Raw genomic sequence first — 12297 nt, forward strand, 5'->3', positions numbered from 1 at the left:
TTTGTATAGTGGTAAAACTACATCGCTATCGCAACAGTCCATTCCACTTTTGATACATGACCAGATCCTGCTGGCTTTAGAGGCAGCTGATTTACATCGCATGCTGTTCATCCACTCCTGATTTTGGTTTAAAACTCCTGGTTTTGACTCAAAATAACTGAAGGAATTAACTGAAGACGTAATGTACAACAAGGCCTAAGATTTTCAACCAATTACAAATTCCAAAAATAAGATGGCGGTTTCCACAAGGGTATAAAATGCAAGTTACTACTTTGTTTATAAGAGAACAATCACAGAATTTTCCCACTCCATGACCTATTTTCACTGGAAATTAGGGTATTGTGAATAGGGGTGTGGTGTTTTGTATTACAGACAGTCCCCGGGTTACATACAAGATAGGGTCCGTAGGTTTGTTCTTAAGTTGAATTTGTATGTAAGTCGGAACACTATATTTTATCATTGTAATCCCAGCCAGGACTTTTTTGGTCTCTGTGACAATTGGATTTTAAAAATGTTGGGTTGTCTTAAGAATCAGGATTAACAATAAAGCTTAATCACAGAAACCATTGATAACTGTTACAGCTGTTTATTCTAGCCTAGGACTAAATCAAAGTAAATTACCAATATCCAGAGGTCCGTTTGTAACTAGGGGTCGTATGTAAGTCGAGTGTTCTTAAGTAGGGGACCACCTATATTTACATAGCTTATCGATTTAAAAAAATACAAATGTATATATGTACACATAGTAACCCATAGAAAGCTAATTTTAAGATGTGCAGGGGAGCAGGCTGAACCTGGATGCTGTGAATGAATTCAACCAATGAGGTCTAGGAGATGAGACCATATTGCTTGGAATGACATTTAGCAGACTAAATGTAGAACTACTGACAACATGATGTATAGAATTTCATTCTAGAATAGGATATTAAAAGTACACTGTATCCATTATATAGATTTCTGCAGTTGTTTTTCGAGTTTACCGTGACTTACTTGTGCAGCCACGTTAATCAAACTGTCAGGAGAGGCCTTATGTTCATGGCCTCATTATACACACTCATACACAGCAAAAAATATACCCTATCGAATGGAACCTGCATGTGTTACAGAATCCTGTGCAGATATAGCTGTGACTTCCACAAGGAATAGGAAGTGCTGGGGACAGCGAGTCATACATTTTTTATATTTCATGGGTTTTTTTCTAGCACATTTTTTGCAGAAATTGTATTCCCAAATTGGAGGCAGAGAAAGATGTTTTTCACAAGAGTTTAATGACATGCTGATAGATAACACACAGATAACCCTCATTGCATTGGATACAAGAAGACAATCTGCCTTCCATTCACTTAATTTGGAAGCAGAAACTGACTCCTTCTCCATGCCTTGGTGTCAGTAATGGAATCTGAAACCAGAAGGCATTTTTTTAATTGTATTTTGAGCTGGACGACCACCTTAAAATCCAACCTAAACTTGCATGTGAACCTGGCTTTAGGCTGGTGTTACATGGCAGCATTCAGAAAAGATACAACTGTGCTTAAGAAACACTTTGGATTTTGGCTTGTAATTATCGGAGAAAAATACTGAAAAGAATACTGCCCTGCAAAATGTCCTATAATATTATGCATAGAGGTCAAAAAGATCAGTAAACATATAATAAATAAAACATACCGGAATAACTCGCTCCAGGCAAACATTAAAATTCTTCTTCACATTTGGTTTTAGCTTCTTCAATGAAAATCTTGTCTCGCCAATAAATTCATTGTGACCAAATTTATCCTCGTCACAAACGGAAATTCTAAAAGTGTAAAATTAGCAAAACATAATAAATTTTGAATGAAGAGAAGAGCTCACGTGGTATTTAAATCCTATGTTAAATTCTGCCCTAAAACACACCAAGACATTTAAACTGTAAAATTGACCATAACAACTAAGTGCAGAGGCATTGGCTCCCTTTGACAGCCCAAAAATGCTTTTGTGAGGTGCTAATACGTTGTCATGAGTGCAGGGCCTTAAAGGGAACCTGTCACCAGGAGACCCATTTTTAGCACTCCCCAGTCCCCACAGAGCATAGTACATACACTGCTAAAGTGTTTTTGTATAAAAAATAGAAAAAAAGATATGTTATATTGTACCTTTCATAATCATCTGCTGTGTGACTAGGCAGTTGCCTTTTGGGAGGAGCAGGAAAGGGGCAGTCCCCCCCACCCTTGGGAAACATGTGACCTTTTTAAATATATGAATAACTCGCCTCACTTGGGATTGGCTGTAGAGGAGCAGGGGGAGTCGCTAAGCCCAATGATGGGTGTTTTCATATATTTGAAAAGGTCACATGGAGAAGCTGTCCCCCAACGGTGGGGGGGGGGGGGACCGCTCCTTTCCAGCTCCTCCCAAAAGGCAACTGCCTAGTCACACAGCAGATGCTAATGAAAAGTACAATATAACATATCTTTTTTTCTGTAAAACCTATTTTTAATACAAAAACACTTTGGCAGTGTATGTACTATGCCCTGGGGAGTGCTAAAAATGGGTCTCCTGGTCAAAGGTTCCCTTTTAAGGGAACTTGTCAGCAAGAAAGTCATTATCAGCTAATGGCAGGTTCCAATTGCCTCTGCTATGTTGATTTCTTAGGCATCTCAATAATTACACTGCTTTTTAATTGTTTCTTTAACATTACTTGGCTCCCTGCCACATTTGAACTGAACCTCCCCCTGGTGACTCAACACACACTGAATTAAAGAAATAATTAAAAACACTGGAATTCTTAAGATGCATGGCAAAGGCATTTATTAAATCAACATGCAGGAGGCATGTAAATGACCCTCCTGATGACAGGTTCCCTTTGACAAAGCAAATTATTATCTTTTAATAATCTGATTGAAGCACTAACAGATGATAAAAGCATGATATGAAAGCACTGCACTTTATACACGAGCAATTAGAAGATCGACAGTTCAAGTCCTGATTGATGTCAAAAGATCTTACCTTTTTCAGGCTTGAAGGGATTGGCCACTGTACCTCATGTTTTTTGTAATTGTTGGGGAAGGATATTAGGTAATTTACCAATAAAGTTTATTAAAAGTTCTTCTCCGCTTTCTTGATATGTACAGTGAGGAGTCCTGTCTTTTTACCTCATCAGCCAGACATTCCTGTCCTTAAATGGCTCCAGACTGAGGGTCATGTGATCTCTAACTGTCCATGAAGAATCACCAGTTAGAGATCACATGACCCTCCTCCATCTGCTCCCATTTTATTTCTGCCGATTTGGAGAAAGACAGGAGGCATCACGTTACATATCAAGAAAGGAGAGCAAAACTTTTAATAGATGAATATTGGTAAATTAACTACCATATTTTTCGGACTATAAGGCGCACCGGATTATACGGTGCACCATCAATAAATGCCTGGTAAAACATCTAGGTTCATATATAAGCTGCAATGGAATATAAGGCGCACCTTATTATAAGGATGAATGACCAGCAGGTGGCAGACCTGTGCACAGTTCAAGGCAGCTGTTGTCTGTAAGTACGGTTCATATACAAGGCGCACTAGACTATAAGGCGCATCTTTGATTTCTTAAAAGAATCAAATGATTTTTTGTGTGCCTTATAGTCCGAAAAATATGGTAATATCCCGCTCCCCCCATTTATACACACGAAAAAAACATGAGGTAAAGTGGCCAGCCCCTTTAAGGATAAAAGTAAATTTTAAATTAAAGTCATGTACAGTACACCAAAATTATAGCACAATGCAAAAACAAGCCAAATGTGATGGAAAATTGGTACTGCAGACTAAATGCTCAAAAAAACCATGGTAGAAGTACTGTTGTTTTCCTCCTATCTACAAATATTAATTTAAATTAAATAAGTGCAAAATTTAAATTAATGCCATTAAAAATATAACTACTCATTTTCTATCACAAAAAGGTTTGATTTTGCCATTTAATTTGTTGTTTGCTCGGTTCAGACCATTGTGTTTAAATTTGTACCCATTGAAAGAGTGGTTCCCTAAGTGAACTTGTGATCTCTACAGTTACGCTGAGGAACTTCTGTAGCTTTGCAGAAAGTTTGTGTCCCCTGTAATGTTACATACATCCAGTAGTGGCCGCTGTAGGATAAATCTCCAGCTGCCCGCAGCTTTACGGGACTAAAATTCAGTGAGCACTCCTAGGAGATGAAATTTAAGTTTTAGAAAGAAAGCACCAGACGGGTCAACCCCTTTAATAAGAAATCTATAGAATAGTGATCATACTGATTGTCATGAATAATTCATTTTAATTGAAAAAGCCAGCCTGTCATCATTAAAATGTCTGCTTTATAGGTAGTGGGGGAGATGTATTATGGGAGTTACAGCATTTTTCTGGCATTGGGACCACCATTTTTCTATTTATGGTGTATTTATTTCAGAGTTTACATTTATTCTGAATTGTCGGAGAGTTTTGTCTAAGTGGGGTGTCACGTCCCACGTCCAATTCTGGGTATTTAACCCCTTATACACTACAGTCAAACATGGATGACAGTGTCTAGGCAGGTGTCTACAGGGAGCACCCATCATCACTCCTCAGCAGCAATCAGATTACATCAAAGGCAGCCCGGGGTCCTATGAGGCGGTGGCATAAGGTCAATGGAAATAGATCACTCAACTGCCATAGGTGTCACCCAGCATCAGATCTTTTTCCTAACTCTTCTGTTTCTACACACTTACTGCTTCTGAGAAAAAACAAAGGGCATGCCTAGTAGCCCAGGGCCATCTATGGAACTCTTGTTTTTCCCAGCAGTCCTTGCTGTCTTTCCCAGATTTCCCGGCAGTCCTTGCTGTATTTCCCGGCAGTCCTGGCTGTACTTCCCCGCAGTCCTGGCTGTACTTCCCCGCAGTCCTGGCTGTACTTCCCCGCAGTCCTGGCTGTTCTTCCCCGCAGTCCTGGCTGTTCTTCCCCGCAGTCCTGGCTGTTCTTCCCGGCAGTCCTGGCTGTTCTTCCCGGCAGTCCTGGCTGTTCTTCCCGGCAATCCTGGCTGTTCTTCCCGGCAGTCCTTGCTGTTCTTCCCGGCAGTCCTTGCTGTTCTTCCCGGCAGTCCTTGCTGTTCTTCCTGGCAGTCCTTGTTGTATTTCCCGGCAGTCCTTTCTGTTCTTCCCGGCAGTGCTTGTTGTATTTCCTGGCAGTCCTTGTTGTTCTTCCTGGCAGTCCTTGCTGTTCTTCCCGGCAGTTCGTGCTTCTCTTCCTGGCTGTCTGTCCTGGCAGCCCTTGCTGTATTTCCCTGCAGTCCTTCCTGTATTTCCTGGCAGTCCTTGTATTTCCCGGCAGTCTTTTCTGTTCTTCCCGGCAGTGCTTGTTGTATTTCCCAGCAGTCCTTGTTGTTCTACCTGGCAGTCCTTGCTGTTCTTCCTGGCTGTTTTTCCTGGCAGTCCTTGCTGTATTTCCCGGCAATCCTTGTTGTATTTCCCGACAGCCCTTGCTGTTCTTCCTGGCAGCACTGTATCCAACAGCCTCATCCACACAGCCATTCCTGTAGTATGACACTGTCTACTAGAGACAGCTGTTGTAACAGTGAGGGAGGAAGAAGTTGCTGGACACTGCTGACTTCTATGAGTATTTTTTATCTCTCAATATAATGTCCGATAAATTTGTTATATTTTTTTATATTCATAGATTATATAAACATCTTCACAGGGCTGCATATCTTCTCTAATAATTCTCATACATTTAAATCTCTGTTCTTTCGATGTAGAGAAGTCATGGATGTGGTCCTATTAACTGGGCCCAACTACTAAAGCCCTTTAGTGGGCCTTAATGGTTTATCATAGACAGACCCTGCTCTATTTCGGTGCATACAGAAATAGCAGTCAGCTCCTGATCAAAAAAAGAGCAGAGATTTAAATATAGATTAAACTACTGAATTTTTTTCCTCCTGCTCTATAACATGCTACCTGAAGATTACACTATATTTCCATGGTGACTGAATGTCTTTCAGGGTAGCAGGTGAATCCTTAGTGGGACCTAGGCCACGGTGGGCACTCTACCTCCTATTTTAACCATAAGGAGGGCTGCTTTTCATACAGCCAGCATCTCGAACACCCTGGGTAAACATACATGACTTCAAGTAGAATATAAAGAAAGAGACCACGTTATCCTCCACGTGTCTTCGGTTTCAGAAATTTGTGAAAAAGGTATAATATGGAGTGGTACAATGAACCCCAAAAATACATTTTACCCCAGGACTTTCAGTGAGTATGAAGCAATCAAGGGATAGGAGGATTTCCGTCTCTCCAAGGGTGAACTGTGCCTACACAATGGTTGATCATAGCAAAACAGAAATTGTCTGATTCTTGCAGAAAAATGGGTATATTTCATAAAAATATCAAATAACTCCCAGTGAGGATATATAACTATTTTTGCAGTACTGTGATTTTAAATAAGAAAAAAATGGAACCTATTAGTTTTTTTGTCAGGCATCTTCATAAATCTCTAATTGTTCACAAAGTCCTCACTAATTGGAATGAGGAGTGTTGACCCTTTTACCAATATAATCAATATCTTGCTAGCCCTTCTATCTTAATGAGGATTAATGCTGAGCTTAGGAACCTTGTACTGAATGTACTATATGAACCATATGAGAGAACTTGCCTTAATGTCTTTCTTTGCAATTCTTCATCTGTGATTCCATGATATACCAGAGTCTCATTCCAGGCGGGATTACGAGTGTTTCTGAGCGTTTTAGTGCGTAGTTTATTTGCCTAAAAGTAAGGATAATGTTTTTAGTTATTTTACATATTTAGACTCTGCAATGTTTTTATACTGATAAGTTTATGGTACAGTTTTAAAGAGAACCCGTCATGCAAAATAACCCCCCTAAACTAAATATATTTTCATAAACTGCCATTAGAGAGCATTGCCTGTATCCCTTCATTGTCCCTCTACATGCCTGTAAACCTAAGCAATGAGGTCCTAAAGCTGTATGCAAATGACCTGTGAAATGTCCAATGAAGCATTAGCATATTCAAGCTGTCCACCTTATTCATGAGTGGGAGGCACAGCCACACCCCCAGTGCATGACTGACAGCCTGTATAATGATGTGAGGCTGTATAATGATGTGCTTCCTGGTGCTCTTGGCCACGCCCCCTGCAGCCTGTGTGTGTATAGGAGAGATACAACAGCTCCAGGCAGCCATGTTACAGCAGAACATGTCAGATTCATGTGTAGCTGATGTCTGTGTCTCTGTATATTAGGAGGATGCAGCATGTCAGCAGATGCAGCAAACACACAAGCCATGCTTTACTATACATTACACACAGACATGAGCAGGGGGAGGAGAGGGGAGGGGTAACAGGGGTGACATCACTGCCTCCGACCATTATTTATCATGAATGTACAGCAATTTAAATTTGTCTGAAGAAGGTTTGACATAAGACTGAAACATGACTACTGAAACATTGGATGAATCTTTGAAAACAGTCATGTTAGTCATCATTTTAGATCACCCCGGAACATCCCATTTGGGTTAGTGTTGGGTTTAACAAAAAACCCTAATAAAAATTTTGTAGAAATTTGTAGGAATTTTTAACTTAAAAAGTTGATTATATACCAATTTCCAGGACAATGTGACCAACATCAGTTTGGAGCACTTTGATTCCAATGCAAATCAAACATTCAGCTCAGCTTTAGCTAATCATAGATGATTGTTCATCTCTAATAATAATACATGGAAATCAACTCTAAGGCCAGACCAGAAAGGAAAAACAATATAAGATTATTCTCAGATGATGACAAAGTAAGCATTTTTTTTTCTTTAGCCTTATTATATTACCTTACTGGCACCAGGCAGGAGATGAAGCTTCACATATGGGTCAGCTAAACCATTTGAATCCATGGGTTTTAGTCCCTGTAATTAAAGCAGGATAAACAAACATTACAACTGTGTATGTGAATAAAACCATAGGTATGATGGCTGACAACAAATATATGACTTAAATAAGTTTCCCTTTCCAGCGTAAGAGTAGAAAGGGAAGTAGAGTTAATCAGCTGAAATAAAGGGTCACGGTCTATGACAATGTAATATTAACATATTAAACTCTCATAGAACAAATCATTTATAGGAAGGGGATAACAAAGGAAAGGATTAAAGAGTTAAATTTGGTAACTTTTTCTTGGTTTATCTCAGTGCCAGTATGTCAGTCAGCATTACCTTTCTGCAATAGATCCATGGGAAAGTCAATAATATATGTTTCCTCTTTACTTTTCTTTGCTTTCTAAACTGTACATTACTTTTGTGACTTCTCCTACAAGTAGTGAGCAGTACACATGACATAAAAGTGACTAGAATCAATTGTCACCACAGCTGGCACTTCTAATCATACATAGCAGTACAGCATTGTGTCACTGGTGGGTGGTCAGAATACAGGGTGTTGCTAGTGTGAAATTAAAGCCTAATTAAAACCTCTATTTTAATTAAGAAAACACACGGTACTAAAAATATAACCTGACAAGAACATTGGTATTAATGACATATCACACGGATTGTATACAGAGAAACTGAGGTCCAAGTAGATACAGAACACACAGACAATACTAAAGGGAATTGAAAGAGATTTGGGATACAATGCATAGACATATCAGTCATAACAATAGAGCCTATTCAAGGCGAAGCCTATCATATACACTGTAATAGAACACATACTGGCCAGTGTCTTTAAAGTGACCCACTGAATAGGCTCTACTTATTTCTTAGACCTATACATTATGCCTATATTCATTTTTTTCCTCCTGGAGATATATAAATAAATTGAAAATTGGGAATTACCATTATTTTTGATACTGATATATATCTAAACAGATTAGTCCTCTTTAAGTGGTTTTATCATCAATCACTTATTTTCAACCTTATGATCTATCCTCAGAGTGCCATAACATATATTGTAAATGGGAATCAAAAGCGTGTGCGCTCTCCAATGCATAGTGGTGGTTACTGGGAACTATTCTGAGTCAAATGCTGATGATAGGTCATAATTAAGGATACCGAGTAATGGACCATAAAACCTTACTTTTATGTGAAAATACAACCATTTACTGATGAAAAATTGAAAAAAGTCTCCTCCAAATTAATATGAATGTGAGCAGAAAACTGTGATCTTTTACCAGAGATGAGTCAATCTCAGAGGCTGGAGGTGGTCAATCATTTTAGAAGCCTATATCTTGGGCTCTACAGCAGCTGGAACCATGGTACTGGTATTGTATTAAAGAATACAATTTAATCACTTAAACTAGATCACCGGGCTTGTGGTTAAGTTATCTACATGCAAGTGATTTGGAAACTGGTCTCTATTAGTTCCCTGAGTGCCTAATGTGAATGGAGCTGTGGTGTGATTAATTTTAACATCCACTCTAAGATTTCCTCTCAAAGCAAGTAACAACCTTCTCCAATTACATGGGTGACATGGGTGATACATATACATGTGCATAGGAGATACATATACTTAATGGAGAGATGTCCTTAAAGGGAACCTGCTACCAGCATTTTCACTCTTGCACCTAGTGACAGGTTCCCATAGACACCTTTTAACTAAACTCTTTTTCTGGCTAAAAAAATCTGTGCTGCGGATTCCCTGAGAAAAACAGTTTGTGACCGTAAACTGGAACATAGCGAGAGTGCAGAGTGGGTCACGGGGCATATACAACTCTGCCCTCCCATTGTCACTCCCTCCTAATCTTCCCCTCTACCTGGCCAAATGACTTCCCAAACCTGCACACTGCTCTTCGTGGACTTGGGAACTCATCTGACTGCTATGTAAACCTATGACTAGCTGCAATACTGAAAAAGACAGGTTCCCTCAACACCCAGCCCAATAAGTGTATCTCTCAGCAATGTCACAGGAGCTGTGCCCAAACCTATGACAAAACACTGTAGATCATTTTTTTGCCTCCACAGTTCACAGGATTCCTTGTAGCTGCTTTGTGATTATACATCTCTAGCAGTATTAGCTCCATACGTCAATGCAGGAAGACTATGTAGGTGTATCTCTCTGTATAATTATAAGAGGATCTATATCTTGTAATTTATTGAGTCTTATGTAATTAGTCTCTCTGTAAAATGAGTCACCTTGGATTTGGGGACAGTTCACTCAATGTTTCCTGTGGGGATGGATAATAACATATTTAATATCTTCTTTATTAAAAATAGTACGTAAACGCTGCATGAGACCTAACTAATGTTTTTTTTATCTTATTAAGTTAAGAGTTTGCATTGGCCGATGTATTTTTTGTCACTCAGCAGACAATGGTTGGGGTCAGAACTACCACGTTTATAAATGTCCTGGACAGCCGTTTAATCTGGCATTCAATGAGCACTTACCTTAGCTTTTATGATGGTACACTGGAGAGAGTTGTTAGCTTGGTCGTATAAAAGACTGAATTCCAAAGACCCCAATGTAGCTATATAAACATAGACAGAGAAATATTTTCTTATTTTATGCATTTCAAATCCACAAAGAAAAGAAAAAGTTGACCAGGAAGATGATATATGCGTTAGGCAACACAGATGTAAACAGATTTCGGAAATCTACTTTTCCTTTGTTCTCAAATACTACAAAGCTCTTTGTGAATGAGTGGAAAATGAGCCAAATTCTTTACGGCCCATTAACACAAATAGTTTGTCATCTTCAGCACCTGTTCTCAGGAAGAGGAACAAAATCAATGAAGCATCTCATTCTTAACGTAGCTCTAAAAACCACTAAGTACTTCTCTACAAACACGGATTATGCTGCTCTGTATTGAAAAAGCGGTGCATACCATATGTTTCCTCCTTTATTTATCTAACATAGAATGGAACCGCTGGTCATTATGACTTATTGTTCATCTCTCTGGGAATTGTCTGTTCTTCCCAGCACAAAATATACATGAATCAAGAAATGCTCTGAAAATTGTACAAGGGGGGTTTATTGTTGGCACTTTCATGGTTATACAAAAAGCTATCTGCTGCTTAGTGGGGTGCAGGTCATTTGCAATAGAGTTCATTTCTACATATACAATTATATGTATCTTTGTGGTAAAATTGTAACATTTCACGACCTGTCAACATAACTACACCTCGGCTGTTTGTGAAGGGGTGTATGGAGAGGCCTCACATTTGTTCTTGAGTTGATTAACACATCTTGGACCAATGCACATTCATCTTTGGGACATGAGCAGAATGACTGGCTGGACATTCCTATCTTGTTTTAACTTAGGGTTCATTCACACGCGGTATGCCCGGCAAGCATGCTCTATTTTTTTGCGGTGTGCGGCGCGAATCGGTGCCACACATGTGTGGCACCGTACTGCCGCCGGGCCCCCATTGCTGTCTATGGGGACGTATATGCGGCCGCATGTATGTCTCCATGAACGGCCATGTGAATGAGTCCTTATGCATAATTGTTTGTACAGATGAACAAGGCACCTTCAAGTTTTCGGGAATTTGCACCCAAGGGTTTTTTTTAGACTTTCCCATGATGTTACACAAAGAAGCAGTGTGTTTCAGGTGTGCCTTCAAATGCATCCATAGAGGTGTCTCTAATTAACTCAGATGTTGCCAATAAACCTTTTAGAAGCTTCCACAGACATGACATTATATGGACCATCCCCAAATGTTTAAAGGCATATAAGTCTTAGTGTATGTAACTGTTAACATAAAAACTTGCACAACATTCCTCATTTTTTGGTGACACACTCCCTTCAAAACATTACATCACGCAGTATGAAAAACCATTATGGGATCCTTGTCATAACAGAATCACAGTATGCTCTGCGTTTTTCATGTTTTTAAAAACCACATCCGCCTGTACTGAATTGAAGTCTTGAATTGAAGGAGAGTAAAAGCTGTCCAAAAGAGCTCACCTTTTATGATTATTACCATATCCTGACCCAGTTTCCTGTGTTAAATTTTCAGTGGCACCATATTTTAAGCTTTCTAACCAACTGACCCTAAGAAAAACAATTTTCGAGTTGCACTTCACTTTGGATGGCAACCACCACTAACTAACATTCCGTTTTCTACAGTAACTGTACTACAATACAGTCTTCCTATAGACTCACTTGCTTCATCAGAATCATAGCTGTTAGCTTCTTCCTCCTCTTCTTCCTGGGGTTGTGACTGCCGAGCGGGAGCCGCTGTGACCGTTGATGGTACGGCAGCAGAATATGATAAGGTTTGGCGAAGAGGTCTGTCCTCTCTAACACCTTGTGCTGTAAAACCACTGGGTTTGTCTTCCCGAGTTCCTGCGGATGGGTAACTTTGTTCAGTAGGCTGAGAAGCAGGAGGAGCACCTATGGAAAG

General features: G+C 39.6%; 1 protein-coding gene across 5 annotated transcripts in view; it reads right to left on the minus strand.

Annotated features, from left to right (window-relative positions):
* Positions 1 to 12297, minus strand: part of RPH3A (rabphilin 3A) — a 181801-nt gene that overhangs the window by 23823 nt on the left and 145681 nt on the right. For all 5 annotated transcript variants that reach the window (XM_072142713.1, XM_072142722.1, XM_072142704.1 and 2 more), the window contains 5 exons: positions 12057 to 12287; positions 10339 to 10418; positions 7798 to 7872; positions 6617 to 6726; positions 1666 to 1792 (listed from right to left, as the gene is read on the minus strand). In XM_072142713.1, coding sequence (XP_071998814.1) covers positions 1666 to 1792; positions 6617 to 6726; positions 7798 to 7872; positions 10339 to 10418; positions 12057 to 12287 — 623 coding nt within the window. The remainder of the gene's footprint in view (positions 1 to 1665; positions 1793 to 6616; positions 6727 to 7797; positions 7873 to 10338; positions 10419 to 12056; positions 12288 to 12297) is intronic.

Source organism: Engystomops pustulosus, chromosome 1 (assembly GCF_040894005.1).
Source record: "Engystomops pustulosus chromosome 1, aEngPut4.maternal, whole genome shotgun sequence".
Taxonomy (NCBI): domain Eukaryota; kingdom Metazoa; phylum Chordata; class Amphibia; order Anura; family Leptodactylidae; genus Engystomops; species Engystomops pustulosus.